Source organism: Accipiter gentilis, chromosome 13 (assembly GCF_929443795.1).
Source record: "Accipiter gentilis chromosome 13, bAccGen1.1, whole genome shotgun sequence".
NCBI lineage: Eukaryota > Metazoa > Chordata > Aves > Accipitriformes > Accipitridae > Astur > Astur gentilis.
In genome coordinates this window covers 8,199,302-8,218,743 of record NC_064892.1, presented here as the reverse complement: position 1 = coordinate 8,218,743, position 19,442 = coordinate 8,199,302, and the positions used below count along the sequence as shown (strand labels likewise).

The window sequence follows — 19,442 nt, the reverse complement described above, 5'->3', positions numbered from 1 at the left end:
CTAGGATTATGCTTCAATTGCATGTACACAGATGCCTTCAGCCATTCCAGCTGCTCAGTGTCCCTTGGCCTCCAGCTGCTACTCCAGAAGGTCTTCTGCAAATTCTCTATCGCATCTCTCCACCCATGTAGTGCCCAGGTACTCTAGGCCATCTCAAATGGCACTAGATAAGTTTGTCCAGAAAATTGAATCAAACCTCTAACATGCAAATTACTACTAAGGACCTTAGACACCTTACTTACAGAAAAACAGCTAAATTTTTTGACATCTACACTGAGGTGTATGAATCTGGAGCCAAAAGCCACCCAAAAACCTGGGTAAGCTTGTTTAAATGAGCTTTATCTGATCACAGTATGCCATGTTACTTAAATCAATCCTTTTATTTATTCTCAATTGTTCGTTAAACCTCTTGATAGTAAGCTATCTAGTCTTTCACATAGTCTGTTCTGGAAAGACAGAATTTCAGCTTCTGAAGAAGAATGTTATTTCAGTCTACTGTTATGACTGAAGAAAATGGCCTAATATGTCATAACTATTAGTATACACCCTTGCCAAGGGAGAAGGGTCTAGAAATTCACATGAGGGTAAGGTAAAGGATAAAATTATTTGCAAATTATCTGAAAAATTATTTGTAATGTCTAGTGGACAGGGTTATACCAATAACCTTCAAAGGAATACAATGAAACAGATGAACAGAAAAGAACAGTGAAATGAAAAATCCAGGGAGATCCATGGCTCTAAAGAACAGATATTGAAGATGCTCATTCTATAGCTTTAGAAATATTTAAAATGAAATTTTGCTGGTGATGTTTTTTGTTTTTTTTTCTGAAATTTATATGTTTCTCTTTCATTATTATTATCATCTATTTCTGCTTGCAGCTATGCTGTCTTCATGGATGGGTGAAACAGGCAAAGAACATTAGTCTCTAAACATTAATCATAGATAATGTGACTTTGTTCTGTTATTTCAACTACCTAGATAGAAAGAAGAGCACAAGCTTTTATTCTGGGGTTTAATTTTGCTCTCATTTATTATCTTAGAAATGCCTGACTCGTTTACTTAATTTTCTGAGGATGATTTAAATCTACAGTGAGACGTTAGCAAGACATGCATTTTTTTAAAGAAAAAAAATACATAAATATTTTTTAAATCAAGTTGATAGTGTGCATAACTGTGCTAGCAGGGCTTGCACCAAGGGACAAGATCCAAGTTTTTGCTCATGTATTCACTTGGAACCATTAATACATGGAAAGAAAAATAATTGCTCACCACAGAACTTATGTGAGAACCTGAATTGAGTGGTTTTAGTGGTAAAATGCACCCCCAGATATAAAGAAAGATTTTTTTTTATAGCAGAGAAGACTTTTTCTTTAATAATGTAACAAATTCGGAAAAGTATATTTGTTGAGGGACAATTACATTTAGGAGCTGTATCTGTATTACTAAATAAAAAGAGGATCAAGGATGAGAGCACACACTGCTTCATGTCCCAGTGCTTACAATTAGCCTCTTTAATAAGTGATTTACCTTTAGGAGAACTGGTTGGAATAATCTAAACCACAAGTAAATTACAAAGATGGAGAAATGTTGATGTTTGGTATCTATTGCTCTAGCTCGTTCCCTGGTTTTCTTTTGTTCGGCACTGTAGACATCCCCAAAAGTTGTATCTATTGTATTAAATAAAAGTCAGGGACTGCAAGTGTCCTACTTCCCAGAGCAGAATAACTATATCCAAGATGCCTGTTGGGAACAGTCCCTAGACTATGCTAAGGCTCAAATTGGGGTCAAGCATATTTGTGGAGAGTGCTGGTAGGATCAGTTCAAATCTGTGATGACCAGGAAGCATGCTAATGATGGAACAAAACGGACAGTGTATCCTTGTGCTTGGGCTCACAGCCTGGCTTTGTTGAACTGTACCTTTAGTGAGAATCATTAGTCATTTCTACCTAATTCAGTAGTGAGCTTTCTGTGAAAGTTTTGTTTGCTTACTGAATGGTTTTGAATACGACATAAATAACTACTGGGAAGAAATGCCTGGATTTTGAAGTAGTAGTATAATAAGCTGGAGTAATTCTTATTTCTACTATTCAAGCAGCAACTGTTTTGATCATGAGGTAGTAAAGGTATATCAAGAAAGCACAAAGGGTAGGTTAGAGCTGTGTGGTGCAGTGCTGGCTCGCAGCCACTGTACTGATTCTTGCTCGTGTTCAGTAAGCAGAATGAATGTCTATTTCTTTCTGTGTTCTGATAGGTTGGCTTAGACTGGAGAGAAATGTTGAGTTACTTCCATCAGAATTTCAGGCTGCTGTTTGGTTGGTGATTTTATGGAGTTGAATGAGTCTGCAGGCTTGAAACGTAGTTTTAGCCCTGGATTTTGGGCAGAAAACAGTGGGTTTGGCATAGCAGTGTATGCATTGTTCTGCAGTTCTGCATCATCTCAGGGATGTAAATGCTATAGCTGATTAGAAATCTCATTCTGTCTTTGAAAATGTCATTGAAAAAGCAAAAAATAAGAAAGGAGCTGATGTACTTCACCCAAACCTACAGCTTTTTATTTAAAAAAACCCACAGGTCACTATCATGAGGGACTGTAAGAGTTGTAATACTACTTATCTAAATACCAGTCTCCAATATATGCTGGACTTCTAATTCAGAATGCACAATTTTGTTAAGGATCTTTTGCGTTATTGGAAATGAAACCCTGCAGTAGATTCTGGCCTACAGAGGTATGAGTAGTATTTTAATGAGATCACTGAAAAGAAATGCTGTATTTTTAAGTATTCAGTTATGTAATGCTAAGCAGAGGAATAAACTTTAGCATCCTTTATTTCTTTCATTTGAAAGAGTTCAAAATAGTCATACTTTTGGAAATAACTCTTCTAAGTTTGATTTGATTAGGTAAATTGGATTCACTGCTGGGCTTCTTTGGGATTCCCTCCAGAAGTACTTATGATATGCAAATAAATGAAAGAGAGGAAATATTATGACTAAGCTTAGTTAGTGCATTGACTGCAACAGAGTATCATCATGATATTTTTATTAAAAAAAATATTGATAGAAAATCAATGTTACCCCTGAAGGTATATGATGTGTAAGATAATTAAATAGGATACTAGATTTTTTTTGAAAGAGAACCAATATCACATCAGTTTCAATGGTGTAAACGTAAGTTCCCTTACCTGTCAGTGTTCATCACTCATGAGAGATAAAATCACTTGTAACTTCCTGCAAACACAGGAAAGTAAAAAAGAATCCAGTCTTCTCATTTAAACCAGATTTACTTACGTGAATTCATAGATTTTTGAGAGCCAGAAGGGATCATTTTTGTTATTTAGTCTAACCTCCTGCATACCCTGTCCTTGAACCTCTGAATTAATTCATGCTTTAAGACCAAAAACTTTGATCCAGAACATATATACACACACATATTTCTTAAGAACCTGACCAGACCTGTTAATAAATTATTTTGATATAGAACAACCTTTTTTTTTTTAAAACAAATGTATGATATTGATAATATCATATTTATTTGTTTGATTCACTTTGAATGTGTAAATAAAAGTTTTTTAACTTATTATTTTCATATGCTTTGGCCTGATACACAAATCCATCAAATCTGTGTTTGCCATGTAGCCACTTACAAGGCTGGTTAAATAAATTCCAGAGGTGGGGGGTTTTTTGGTGCACTAAAGGATGAACTCCTTGGTTAAAAACAGAAGTATTTTTTTGTTCCATTTTAACCACTGTGATAGAACTCACTTCTGTGCCATCCTTTCTGAACAGAAGAAACAAGAACTGGATTTATGAGTAATATAACATCCCTAATCTGACTTAGTAGTCCTATTTATGTCCCCAAAGATATCCCATTAAAATCTTTGGCTAGAACACTACTCTTGATAATTCATAATCTGCTGGCTATCCAGGACACCCACAATTATTTTACAGAACAGAATATTTTGGTCTTCAAATATGCATGTAATATAATATTTAGACTTGCAAATTTACATTTGTCTGTATTTGATTACAGTATGTGTTTAAAAATTCATTCAATTGCCTGGCTTACCAGATGAGGTATTTTCTTAGACAGTTTGTTGCTTCTCTTTGTTATTTAGTAGTTCTCCATTTCTTGTAGCAGTGAAAGGTTTATCATTACCATTTTGTGTTTTATACTGCTTCCCAGGTAACTGATAAAAATCTTAAATAATCTCAAAAAATTACCAGAGCCTATAGGACTGTATAACAACCATACATTCTTAGTGATAATTTTCCTAATTATGCTTATACTCTCAGATTTGTCAGGAAGCTTCAAATACCCTTATAGATGCCTTTGTAGCTGCTGTAAGCAGTTTGTTTTCTTACTGAAATGTTATATAGTACCAAGTCATATATTTACATAACCCTGTAAGTACTTTATTACAACAATATAACTTCTGTCATACAAACCTACATTTTCATTCTAATAGATGAAATTTCACAAAATTTATTAATGGTACTTTTTGCTATTATAACTTTTTTTCAGAATTGCTGTTTATGTCAAAGAAAGTGTTCCACTAAGCCATCAGTGAAAATCCCAAGGGGCTTTTAGGCAATTGGGCAGTGAAAGATCTAAGCTGGAGGCCCAGCTTCCCAAAGATACATAGACAAGGTGTGAAGTTGAAGATTCCCAAGGACCTTTCTTGCACACTAATCATTCACCTGTGCATATGTACCACAGTAGTGGTAAGAAAACACAAATTTTCTGTGAAAATAAAATGCCACCAGTAGAGGACATGTTTTTGATATCAAAATCTTAGTTTAATGAACTTTCACCAAAATTAAGGAAAGATCCAGCAAATCTAGCCTGGAATATTGCTGTGCCTACTGTAGTCTCACAACACTGGTGACCTAACCCTTGCCATAACTCAGTCAAACTAACATGGTTGCCAATAATATTTGCTGCTATTTTCATTGAAATAGAAAGACATTGATGCATGATTAAACTCATAGTATTTTTCTTTTTTAAAGTCAGAAATTTGATAGAATGGAAAACCTTTTTGGACACCTAAAAGAAAAAGAGATTATTTTACCCTTCAATATAAAGGGAAGAACATTTATTGTAGTAGTTTTTTTGGGGACACAGTGTACAGCTAGTAATCTTGCTTATTGAACTGGAAGACCCAGCAAGTGTATGCAACAAAATTCCCCAGTTATAACCTATGTTTCTTTTCCTCTTAAATAATAGCTGTATAAAAATTATGGCACAACAGAATAATAATTTTAAATGGCTTTTATCTTTATTTCTAAAGTGAATCAAGCTAGCTTTGAAGAAGTACATGGATTATATAAATTTAATAAAGAATTTATATTCAATCTAAGCCATGCTTAGTAGCGAACCAGCACTGGGATTTGTGAATTTATATGGAGACAACATTTCTTCTTGTACAATTAAGGAGACTGAAGAGAATAACAAACCCCAAATTACAAAGGAGCTTGTTCATTCCTTAACCTCTACTCTTTCAAGTACAGCAAAAAGTTTGGAAAAAGTTGAAGAACAATTTTTCAATGTTGAACCTACATTTAAAGCAATTTAGTGGGATTGCCTGAGTTTTCAGATTTCTAGTCATAAGTCAATAATGCACAATAAGTAGAAAGGGGAAAAAAAAGAGGAAGGAGAACTTTGTACTGAAATTTAGAGAAGGAGAAAAATATAAAGACCTTATTAAGCCAATATATTTTTAAAACTGAGACACAGATACAGAATGTGAAGGGCTATGCATGTTCTCAGGCTGAAAAAATGTGTGTGTGTATGTGTATATATATACATATACACACACTATACTATGGAAACTTTAGCAGCAACTCATGTTTGAAAAAATGTCTTGCTGGAGGTTCATTCCCACATTTATGCCACAGAACTCAGGGATAAAGAGTACCCTATCATTCAGATGGCTTTGGAGTTGTGTCATGATTTGAACTGCGCCAACAAAAAAAGAAAGTGTCCTGTTTAACTAGATGTAGTTCATTAGACTGTCTGTGTTTTGTTTCCATAAATACTATGTTGGCAGAAGTATGGCATGGATCACACAATGAGCAGGGAGCAGGGCAGCTATACAAAAGAACTTTTTTTTTCTTAGCTGGGTAGTTTGTCTTTCAGGTAACATATAACTGTCTAATAAAACTTTTGAATCAAAAGTGCTGCATAAATTGGTTCTGCTGATTCAGTGGTGAATGGCATTCTCCTGTTCTTATACAGTGTTGCTTGTGGCTTTTATAAAGCTACTGAGATTTATCTGAGTGATGGCTTTGTAGTAGTGATTAATTTATTTTTTTTTCTGGGCACTGTACAGCACTTAACAGATCAAGTAGTCCAGGAAGTGACTCCATACTCTGTAAATGAACTGAGTATATTGTCCAAAAAATATGAACCCAGTATCTTGCTTGAACAACACATTTTTGAAGGTATAAAACAATTGAGTCTGTTTCAGACTAATTAGTAGCTACTTCCAGGAGAAAAAACATCTGATTATTTAATTATAGAATCTAAGCCAGCAGAGTTTTGGCCGGTGTAAAGAAGTCTTGCTAGAATGAAGGAAGTGCAATGCACTTGCCTGTACCAGCTGATATTTTGGACTAGATAAAATTATAAGAATTCTTAACATTTCTAAGAACCTGTTTCTTTAGAGATTATGAAGTTTATATGTATCTGACATGTAAACTGGACTGAATCTGGATGGGGCAGAGGGCACATTGTGTATGTATGTCCTACCACTTAGTATTTAAAAAGCTGGATGACAGCATCTGTATACTTGATAAATGAGAGAGATTAACATTATTCAGGTGATTGCTCAGCTCTGCTCAACAGAACAGAGAAATGAGTTAAACTTTAAGAATGCTGCCTGTTGTCTTGTAGACTGTGCTGACATCATTGGCCATGTCTATAGTGATAAATAAAAAGGAGCCAGAGAACAAGCTTCTGTACTGGACCAAAATCACCTACACTGCATAGGCCAGTATCAGCTATCCCTTTGCTTTGTTTTAGGTCACCCTTATCAGTTTTCCCAAAACAATGCCTGGATGTGATTTGGGAAATTGTTCTCTCCAGGCTAGCACTGGCTCCAACTGTAGTAGCTGGGTCTGCTGCTCCCTGGTCAGGAATTTGATATGGTCCCAACACATTTTTTTCCTTCAGCTTCTACCAGATGCCCATATGACACATCCAGAGCACATGACAAGTATGTTTTGGATTCACCAATATAGAGCTGCAGCACAGCTCTTACACTATTCAAGATATTTTAAACTGAAAAATTCACACAAGAAAATAATTGTATCTTAAGGCCCTGTGGACACCACAGGGGTCTTGAAAAGATCCATGGCCAGTTGCTATGTAGCATGGATGCTGTCTGTCTGCTCTAAGGGGGGTTAGCCTGAGGGAGTGAGGACACGAGCCAGCAATGTGCGCTTGCAGCCCAGAAAGCCAACTGTATCCTGGGCTGCACAAAAGAATTGTGACCAGCGGGTTGAGGGAGGTGATTCTGCCCCTCTGCTCCCCTCTTGTGAGAGCCCACCTGCGGTACTGTGTTCAGCTCTGGGGTCCTCAGGATGGGAGAGACATGGACCTGTTGGAGCGGGTCTAGAGGAGGGCCACCAAAACGATCAGAGGGCTGGAACACCTCTCCTGTGAGGACAGGCTGAGAGAGTTGGGGTTGTTCAGCCTGGAGTAGAGAAGGCTCCGCGGAGACCTTATAGCAGCCATTCAGTACTTAAAAGGGGCTTATAAGAAAGATGGGGACACACTATAGTAGGGCCTATTGCAAAAGGACAAGGGGTAAAAGTTTTAAACTGAAGGAGGGTAGATTCAGACTAGATATAAAGAAGAAATTTTTTTACAATGAGGGTGTTGAAATGCTGGAAAAGGTTTCCCAGAGAGGCTGTAGATCCCCCATCCCTGGAAACATTGAAGGTCAGGTTGGACGGGGCTCTGAGCAACCTGATCTAGTTGAAGATGTCCCTGCCTATGGCAGGGGGGATTGTACTAGATGACCTTTAAAGGTCCCTTCCATCCCAAACTATTCTATGATTCTATGTCCCTCTCCATTCCACCTGGCCTCTGGGCCAGGAATTGGTGCCTGATCTTTCTTTATGTAGCAATAAAGATACAGACATTTTATATTTTTTTTAAAAATTAAAAATGACGTATACATCTCCAGATACCACTCTTTTAAAGATAATTACTAGAGAAACATATATGAAATTTTTGGTACTCACTGAAGTTCTCCATCTGTACTGCTAACTTGCATACCATATATTGTCTTCAGCTGTTGCAGGGCAAATTGTTTCCTAAATATGATAAATGGGATCTCCAACAAACAGGCAGTGGTGGAGTTATAGATGAACGTATCAGTGGAGATGGTGATGATGAAGTTGGTTGCAAAGGATCAGGAAGTGGAGAAGTCAAAAGAATCCTGAAAATTACAGACTGTAAGTCCACAATTCTGTTTCCTTCATGCATTTAAATAGTGAATTGGCATATTTTTCACTAATACATACCACTAAATTATCTTGGAAAAGGTATGGAAAAGTTGTCTGTACAATATTTCCAAGATTTACAGGAATAGGACTACAATTACAGGATTTCTATGAGCATGGTTGAATATGAGTATCAGTTTCATCGTAACACATTAACACATATTTGGCATAATGTAGACTGACCTCAACACAATATTTTAGTTAAATGAAAGGTGTTACAATGACATGTCCCTGTGAGTTAGTACTTTAACATAAAAGATTTGGCAGTTAAGCAGAGAAATTGTTCTAATTTTTCATGGAACTGTGGTGACATAAAAGGTTTAGTTGTGGTAGCTGAATTTCATAGACAACTGTTGGAACCAACGTACTGTAGCACTCAGCATCAATGCCATTATTACTTCTTGCACATCTTTCTGCTTTTGTTACAGTTTTGGGGTTTGGTGTTTTATTTGTTTGGTTTTGATTTTTTTTTTTTGTTTTCTGAAACACATTTGTATCAATTTTCTTCAAAAAATCATTTGTTTGTGCACTTCAGTGGCATGGAACTGGAAGCACGAGCAATAGTATTGAAGCACAGGTAAGGTAACTACTTCTCTGAATCAGAACATTATTCTGCATCTCTTATTTCTCTTCCCAGTGTAGAAATATAGGCAGAAATGATGGGGATAGATGCCTGGTATGATCAAAATTACATTTCTGCGTTTTGCATAATTTTTTTTCTGCTTTCTGCATTATTCTGCATTTTGCATTGCAAAATTCAGTACCACTAGGTAGGAAGTCAAGGTTTGTGTCAGTCACTGAATTTACCTATATTTACTGAATTTGAGTGTGCTCCATGTTTCCAAGCTTAAGTGAGAACCCCAGGTCCTTCTTGACTTGACAGTGAAAAGGCAATTTAGAAATATGTCCATACAGAAACTGTAGTATATGCTTGCACAATTCTGATTTGAACAACTGGAGAAATGACACTGAGCATTCTGGGTCATGCCTTAGCAGGTCAGTTTGGAATCAGCCTAAAATGCTGTTGCACTACTACCTAGTCTATACATTTTCAAGTCCTGCTATAGCTTCTCTAGATAGGATTTTAAAAGATCTGCAAAAAGGTTTGGAAACTTACTTCCTGAGAGTGCCTTTCAAGATTTAACTTTGAAAAAAGAAGTTAGAGATCAAATATTTAAAAACAGATGTACTTTGGAATACTGGATATATTATATCTATTTGATAATGACATTCTATGGTATCAAAAGACTGTAAAATAGTCTTAAAATATGACTAGGGCTATTAAGAAAGTATTAAATGACAAAAGAATTGCAAGAATAGTACATTTTCTTTTGCCCTCGTCTAGTGCATTAGAATTCTCTTCATATTGATATATTTAGTGTAATCTTTTCAAAATGTTAAAAATATAATTAGCTCATATTCTCTTTATACTACATGTAATATAAATCTCTAGAATTATAAACTATGTATTAGGCATACTGAAGTTTGCACGTAGTGCTGTTTCATTTGAACTTTTTCTAAGATATTATAGAACAAAAATATGACTCCATACTGTTTAATATTAAGACTTGTGCATATATGTTGAGTTATTAGTACCTTCAATGAGCCATTGTGATTTTATGGATTTATACTGGCATGCATTTATTATTTGGAATGCACCTTAAAATGCATCTTGAATGTATACCAGAAGGAGTCCTAGACAACACTACTTTGTTCTGGGGTATCATACATGCTTACTGACGTGGACTTTCTGTCCAGTAGAACTGTTAAAATGTTCCATTTAGTATTAATTTTGTTATAATATAGGTCAAGAAAATATTTTTCTTCATAAGTCACTTAAGAGTATATTTAAGATAAATGGAACAGGAGCTTGAACAATTCTTTTGCATCATTGTGATATATGAGTAGGACTTTGGGAATTAAAAGTGAAATTGAAAGTGAAAAAAAGTAAATATATTTTAGTAAGCAAACAAAATTGTCTTCTTAAGATTTATGATTTTACATGAGGAACTAGAATAAAAAAAATAAAAGATAAACGACATCATGATTTAAGCTGGTTGAATTTTCTTACCTTCAGATGACTGGTATCAACTTCAAGCTAAGTCAGATCCTAAACTCCTTGTTTTTAAACTGAAAAGCTAGATTTACTCTGGTGATACTGCTTACTGCTTTTTGAAAAGCATGGCTGAACTTCAGCTAAGCCTAGAGGTTGACTACAGAATCTTTGATCCTCAGTGTTCACTTGTTAGTTGTAGTGCTTTTTTGTGCATCCTATTATTTTTTTTAGTCACATAAAAATAGCTAGAAATGTCTGAGTACTCTTCTGTATGTAGATATGGTTTGCATTTTATCATATATGTTATGGAAGACCAACCAAACTTGATTTGTTATGTAGAAATTTATATTTGTAGTCCTAAATAAACTGATACAAAAAAGAAAAAAACCCCACACTTGCAGTGTAAGCAAGATCAACAAGTTAGATTTGTTCAAATGCAACCCTTCACAAGCTTCTGATCTGCATATGCTTGTGATCTTACTCAGAAGTCAAGCTCAAGAATTGCTGTACATCTGTACAATATTACTTTGTTTCTTCTGCTGTATAACACTATTCTTCAGGTTTTCCACACTCATGCTGCTTCTATGCATTATAAAATACTAGCTTGTAAGTGTAACATGACCACATTTTTAGACTGAAAACCAAACCTCAGCTGCAGCAGAACTGGAGGGGTAGAGACACAATGGGTTGAGTTGGCCAATGTCCACATAGCAACTTAGGAATCATGGCAGAATTAAAATGGCATACGTTAAAAATATCAGTAGCACAGTATTTCATTGCTGTTAACTTTCAGTTTGTGAAAAACAGTAAGAGAACCATAAAGACAGAAGGTAGAAATAAGGTGGGGTAAAGAAAATGTAAATGTGGGTCATAATCCTCTTTATAGTACAGAAAAATAGTCTTCCATCTATATTGATAAATGGGTGACAAACATGTAAAAACCACAAATGACACCAGGATTGAACTGAAGCACCAAATACTTTGAATGTGAGTATGAACTCAACCTTTACTGTTGCAGTTTTAAACACATACTTGTTACAGTCATTTTGTCTAAGAAGAACTTTTAAGTAAAAAAGCACTTTCAAGAAGTTTTACCAAGCTCTAGAAACCAGATACTTTCTTGTTATAGGTAAGCATTGTTATAGGACTTTACAATGCATTTATGATTTTTGAAGCTCAAAAAAGAATTATGACTTATACAATGGGTAAGTTATTTAATAATTATTTCCTTTTAATGTGTCACATTAAAATGGGTGAAAAAAGATTATTTATGGGGTTTAGTAACACACAAATTTTAACCATATCCATTATGCACACAATTAATTCATTTTACTTTATACTTTTTTGATACATGGAGACATACAGACAGTATTATTTTTTCCTCACCAAAGAAGATTTTTACAGTCTTTTTCTTCTGGGCAACTTTGTGTTCTCTTATAATCAGCCAGGAAAGAAAGGGGGATTACTACCTATTTTGTACTATAATAGAGTCTGGAAGTCCTAGCCAAAGCCCAGGCTCCTTTTTGTTAGCTATTCTAGACATTTTCACCAAGGAAATGATCCTGTCTGCAACAAATTCATAATCTTAATAAGCTAATAAAGTATGATACAGAAGTAGCCCTTTTAAGTACATTGCTTTGTATAAAAATAAAGTGTAAAGACACATCCACCTTTTTTTTGACACCATGTCATTGCCCTCTGAACATGTGTGTGATCCCCAAACCTGGAAGAAGCAGAGGGGAAGGGAGGAGATATGTTTCTGCCTAGACAAACCTCTAGCAATTTTATGTGAACACATAGCCGCTGAAGTCAAAGATGACTTATTTCTGAACTCAGAGCTACAGATGTGAGAATTGTTTTCATTTAGTGTCGGAGACTGACAAATGTGTGGTGACAGGGTTTAGGCTTTGGAAGGCCAATGAAGAGATTTGGTATTTATGACACAGAAGTGATAGCCCTAGCATTACACTAGTGCTTAAAATATGTTGTATTTTGAAAAATTCTGGGTTTCATATCAAACAGTCAATCCTTACATTACATTCAGTGTTTCAAAGCCCTACAATTGTGCTGACTGCTTTGGTCTTCATAAGTATTTTTAAAATATAGCAAATTGGTGCAGTTATTTGAAGGAGTGGTACTAGAAAGGGTAGTGTACTTTAAATGTATAAAATAAACAGTAGTATAAAGTCTTGACACTTCATTTGCTAGTTTTATTCTACTCTAACCCAGGAGCTCCCACAGGACTATTTCATGCGTCACAATGAATTACCTCCTCAAAAAACCCTGCAGAATGGAAGAGGTAATAACAACAAATACTTTTCACCTATATATTGATTTGAATCTGTTTTCAAATAGCTCTGTGAGGAAGGGCTAATCCTGATATCACTCCTCTGAGCCACTCAATACCATCTATCAAAATTCTCATAAGATTTTTAACAAGACCAACAATTTTCTGAAAAGTAGTCTACCACTGCTTTGTCTTTCTTTTCTCATTTTAACATGCAATGCAGGTATTTCTTTACTACAGCCAGAGATCTCCTAGTTCAGGGCTCATATATGTAGAAATATCAGGCTTGTCTTTGTGCTTAAGGTATATACAGGCAAACCTTGTCTCTCACTTGCTAGATTTTTATCTCACCTGATATTCATCCTGTCTGAGGAAAAAAGTCTCCAAACTGTTTTATTGCTAGGACTACTTAATCTGTAGATTATTATTTTCTTGTTCAAACTCTGCAATAGAGGTAATATAACTTGGAAGAGGCTTTATGTTGTCATCTCCCTATAAAAAGAGGGTACTATGATTCAAATAAACCAGTCTGTGTCTCTTATCTGATGTTATACTATACTGCATTCTCAGGTCTCAAACATCCTTTCTCCTCTTTCTGCTCCTTCACCCACTTCAGTAGAGTTGCTTTTTTCTTTTTTTTAAAATCTGATTCTGATGGCATCTTCTGTGACCAAAACTACTTCAAGCTGGCAATAAAATCTCTGTTATGATGTTTGCCATCTGTTATATTGTTTTAAACTCTCATCTGCATTCTGTGTTACCTCAGTAAAGGAAGACATCCCTTATGTTGGAGTAGGATTTCAGGCTTTATTTTGTTTACACGCAACACTGTTCTTCCTAATCCCCCATTGTTAATGTAAAGTGTTCTTATTCAGGTGTCTTTGGAGGGGCTACATGTCTTCACTGCTTATAAGTTCACTCAGTTCAGAACATCTCAATTCTATTAAAAATGAATTAAAAAAATAGTTCTTGCTGTGAACCCCAAACTTGGTCTAAAAATTGCACTAACTTTTAATACTTGTTTTTATATTGTGTTTTGTGGAATGGGTATGATTAATCATTTCTTGTTTAGCTAGAAGAACTGACATTTAATGATGGTGCTTGATATATTTTAATGGAATTGAATGCAGACTTTTTTAACCTTACAAAATTCTCCAGAAACAGACTGTGTGTATTCCCCATCTCATAATTCTGTCTATAGTTGGTGGTTTGTCTTTGAGCAAACATGTCTGAAAGATGCTTGTGGAGAAGGAGCAGAAAATGAGGGATCTTACAGAACAAGCCACCCCATTTTGAAATGCAAGAAGAGTGCCTTGCCCCACTCCAGCACCTGCTATGACTTCTGCACTAATTCCAGGCAAAAACACGCTTTCACACAGAAGGTGTTTTTACCCTCCCTGTTTCATAGGAGTACCATTCAGAATTAATTTTATAGTCCACAGTGGGAGACTTGATGTATTATTCACTGTCAGGACTGTTTGAGCAAGGACTGTATCTGTAATTGGCTTTCTGGTCCTCTGTAATTACTTCCATGCTTTCTGGCCTAAAATTAGGTGAAACAAGTCAATGGTGTATTACTTCATACATATACATACATTTGTTCAGTATGTAAGTTGTTGGTTCAAACAGCACAAAAGTGTCTACATATCTGGAAGATCAATCAGAAGAATTTGTGGGGGTTTTTCCCCTCTCTGTCCAAGGAAACATCTTGAAGGATGCTTCTGCTGGTGAAAAGGAAAAGTTAGAAGGAAGTGAATGCATCCACAGAGAGGAGTAAGCTTTCCTTCCTGCCCTGTTAATTGGAGCCCCAGTATTCTCCAGGCTGATAAATTACCCTTTTATTACTCCATTACCACATGAAATAACTATCTCCTCCAGGATGCCAACTTTATTCCTATGTATAGCCCATTAGCCTAGAGGCAATTCAGATGATACACAACCTCCATCATACCTTGACCACACAATACCATATTCTGCATTTCTCTGATTATTCCAAAAAGGAGCTCCTGAAGAGCTGTAATCTTCACAAGAGAACCCAGATCAGAAAAGGACATACTGGAGTATATCCTCTGTGCTTAAGTTTGGGAGGCATAAAGCAGTAAGCACCAGGTTTTTTTTGAAAGTTGCTAAAAACTGAGAAGTAATAAGTTGTAATTTGTTCAACAGGCAGCTGGTGGACTCTAACACTTTTGCAAGAGTGGCACTGGCTACTTCCCTTCTGCTGCTGTGGCAATAAGAAAGCATTTAGGCCATTCTCTATCCATATAAATAGCTATGTCCTGGTTTCGGCTGGGATAGAGTTAGCTGTCTTCCTAGTAGCTGGTATAGTGCTATGTCTTGGATTCAGTATGAGAAGAAAGTTGATAACACACTGATGTTTTCAGTTGTTGCTAAGTAGTGTTGATACTAAGTCAAGGATTTTTCAGCTTCTCATGCCCAGCCAGCAAGAAAGCTGGAGGGGCACAAGAAGTTGGGAGGGGACACAGGCAGGGCAGCTGACCCAAACTGGCCAAAGGAGTATTCCATACCATGGGACGTCATGCCCAGTATATAAACTGGGGGGAGTGGGGGTGGGGGCGATCGCTGCTCAGGAACTAACTGGGCATTGGTTGGGTGGTGAGCAGTTTCCTTATACATCACTTGTATATTCCAATCCTTTTATTATTATTATTATCATAATTTTAATATTGTTATTATTACCATTATTAGTCTCTTCCCTTCTGTTCTATTAAACTGTTCTTATCTCAACCCACAAGTTTTACTTTTTTCTTCTGATTCTCTCCCCTATCCTGCTGGGCGGGGAGGTAGTGAGTGAGCGGCTGCATGGTGCTTAGTTGCTGGCTGGGGTTAAACCACGACAAGCTATAACATCTATTATCATTCCTTTTCCTCAGGAAATAGAAAAGAATGAATAAGAAAGCAATATACATTGGTACTTTGCTGGAAAGTTTGTTTCTTTACTGGTAACTCTGAGTGTTAATATTTATACATTGGTTCAATGAAAGAATACATGCAGTAAAAGGATCCAATTTTCTGGTAACTTCAAAATTAGTGGTCTTATTATAAGTTAATTCCCATCAAAATATAACCTCATGTTATTAATGCAGGTAATTTGTAATAATTACACTGCTCTGATGTGCTGTGTTTTAGACCAGTGAGTATGCTTTTTAAATGCATTTTGATAACTTAAAATCTTTGAAGAATAATTGTGCTTCTTTGTTTGTGTTTGTGGTAAGCTCTGTCATAACAATCTTCATGTGGAGAGTAACACGTTAATACCAGGCAATGCGCTGTTGAAAAGTACAAAATTTTATATTAGCTGACTTTATTTCTGCCTCTGTGTGAATTCCCTCAGCAAATTTTATGTAACCCTTTCCCTTATTTGTTTTTGAATTAACAGTCCAACCTGACAGTACAGCTTCAATCCATTACTCAGGTTAAATTCATCACTCAAGAAGTACAAATGTTGACTCCTGACAAATGATTATATTCAAGAGAGAGAGTTGATACTCTTTAAATAGGAAACAACTAAAACTTGAAAAGTCATTATTTGGTGTTTCCCAATGCATATGAATATACAGGTCACACCTTTTTGCAAAATAAGATACAAAGAAGTTGTCTTGTAACTTTTCTCAGTTTTTACATGGCATTTCAAATAGAATTGCTTTGTTTTTTCTCTCACTGCTTCAGGTCATTATACATCCAGCAACTTTACCTGTGCAAACTTCATAGGCTGGTAAAGGTCTATGCATAGGAGTGCATAAGTGATTTGTTGTTTTTTTTTTTTGTGGAAATCATTGGAACTTGTGTATCACTGTGGCTTTGTTTATGCTTCAGTAATTGAGATCATTATGTATTTCTGTGCCAACACTTGATCATGCATACAGAAAAATCTTTGAACTTCATATGTGTTGACAATATGTATCTTCTTGCTGAAAGAAAATACTGATTTACTGAAATGCAAATTTTCCACAGGAATGTACTGATTACAATAACTCTTCCTCTTCGAAAGATTTTCAGTTCCCCAAAAGACGAGGGAAAGAAAGACAAGAGCTCAGATTATGACAGCCTTCCTGTGAGACGGAAGAGTGAGATACCCCTAGCCTCCCAATTAATATTATCCTATGAGAACATTATCGATGTTTTATGTGGTATCATCAAAGTTGTGTGATTTGCTAATTCAATCCCCTCAAATGAGCCAGTGGAAAATGGGTTAAGGTTAGTCCTTCAAAAAGCAGCAGATTATGCCCAAATACGTTGTCTCCTATCTTTATCTATTATAAGTCTGTCTCTCTCTGGTCCAAAGACTCTTCAGTTATTTGGATAGAGTAGAAAAAACTAGAGGGAGATAATAATCAGGCTAAGTCTCTAGAGCTGTGGTTAAAGCCATCCAGCTTTGGAGGAAAAACAGAATAACCACCTTACTAGTGTCTGACCTGAATTTAGGTCTTTGTTTTCTTAAAACAACTTTTAAAAGGTTTATATTTCATCCCATTAACAGATAAGAACTTTCAAAATTTCACCAAAGGAAAAGAAAATATTGTGTACAACTCTTAAAAAAAGAAGTGCATCTTCATGTATTTTTTTCATACAAAACATTAAAATTCCTTATCTACTCTAGATTAAGTTATGTACTATTTACTTTTGCGTGTGCATCTGAGATATGCAAAACCAAGTCAAAATACACTGCTTGTTTATGCAAAGTCTGGCTAACTGGAAAACAATAAGGCTAATATATGTTACCTTTTAAATGAGTTCTGATCAAGTTTTTCTGAAGTCAGTAGGCATCATTTCACTGACTTCATAGGAGCTTGTGTTTTCCAGAGGGACCACATAATGACTTTAGTAGGAGTTACAAAGTTCTAATTATATTTTAAAAGGAGTTACCTTATAATAATACCACTAATTCTGAAGTTACCAGAAAATTGGAGCCTTTTACTGCATGTATTATTTCATTGAACCAATGTCTAATATTATAATTACATTTCTAATAATTTCTTATTATTAATCAATTATAATTCAATCAATATTTTTATTATTTTAATGTGTTGTTTGAAATGTGCTTTATTAAAATGTATTGACAATCTGAAGATAAGATTTTTTTAATAACTCTTGTGATCACTGTGTTCAAATCACATTTACTGTTCTATCAAATCCTTCCATGAATTCAGTAGAAGAGAATTTACATTGTTTTCCTGTATACAAAATAAAAATGAGCACGAGTTTTACCACAAACATATGTTTCTTTCAAGCAAACGTGTTTAAAACAATCCCTTTCTCTAAGTGGTGATGTCTAATCCTCAAAAAGCTATGAATTTTTGCTTCAAATAAGCCTCCAAAAGTCAAGATATTTTTGAAAAACAGACCTTCTGAAGAGTCACTTTCATCTCCATTTGGCCTGTTATGTGATTTTATTATCTCTAAGACATCTTTCTTTAACTCACAATTTTGAATTTTTTAAGTCTGTCACAAATGAGTTTATTTTAAAACTCTTGTTCATGTTTTGGAAAGGCTGGGTTTGGAGACAAAATTAGCAAAGATCTGAATATTTTATTTGGAATTTTGGCCTGCTCTGTATTTTTATTCCAGATTTTAATATAATTTTATTGGGGGTGGGGGTGGGTGGGTGGGGAGTGGTGTCCCACAGTTGATGTCACATTTCTCATACTGTCTGTGATAGCTTTTATTATCCACTTTTGATGATTCTTTTACTCTTCCAGTGTATTTCCACTGTACTGACATAAACCCTCAAAGAAAATGTAAGAGGGTTTTTTTTTTTGGTAGAAATTGACTCTACTTATTACTTTGAGGGAAAGAAACTAAAAAGCCAACCTTTATGCAGTTTGAAAGGATTATCATATTCTAGTAACAATTCCCTAAAATGATCAGATTAGCTACTTTAATGTTATGGTAAAAACTCTACCTTTTCACCACCCAAAATCTAAACATGAATGTTGGAAAGTAGCTATAGACTACTGTTCATTTCTTTATTTTCCTCAGAATGTAATCTTACTTTAATAACAATAAATACAGGGACAGCATTTTTCTTCATGTCAGCTATTTATAATGAAAACATCTGTGCTTGAACTAAGAAATTTAGACTTCTTTATAGTCACTGTAAACAAATAAACATGTATCACTGGAAATGAATGAACACAAGGGTATAATTCCTTAGGCCTATATCAAGCATCTCTGTTAAGATGAGAATTGTGCCCTACAACCCTTATTTCTCTCAACCAATTGTAAAAGGACTCATGCTTCAATAGCTTAAGTACAGATATCTAAAGTTAGTTAGACAAGACCTTACCTAAGTCAGGTTTTTTTTGCTTTGACTGTGGTTTTGATTTCATTTTTTTCATTTCATTGAAACCTTATTTTTAGGTAAGGGTTAAATATTATTCAATGTACTTTACAGTCTTAATGTCAAGATCATTAAAGATTTGTTAAAACATAAAATAGAGGTGTTACTTGCAAATAAAACTAATAAGCCTTGTAAAATGGAATTCGTGTTGTCTGAAAAGCCTCGTTTGCTAGGAGAATAAATCATTCCTTTTTTCCATCGTCAATGATGGAGAAATGTGAATCCCATGGTG

At 35.3% G+C, this 19,442-nt stretch overlaps 1 protein-coding gene across 1 annotated transcript in view; it reads left to right on the top strand.

Moving 5' to 3' along the window:
* The window catches only part of GPC5 (glypican 5), a 785,797-nt gene that overhangs the window by 445,056 nt on the left and 321,299 nt on the right, over positions 1-19,442 (top strand). Inside the window, 1 exon segment of the mRNA XM_049816026.1 lies at positions 8,296-8,458. Coding sequence (XP_049671983.1) covers positions 8,296-8,458 — 163 coding nt within the window.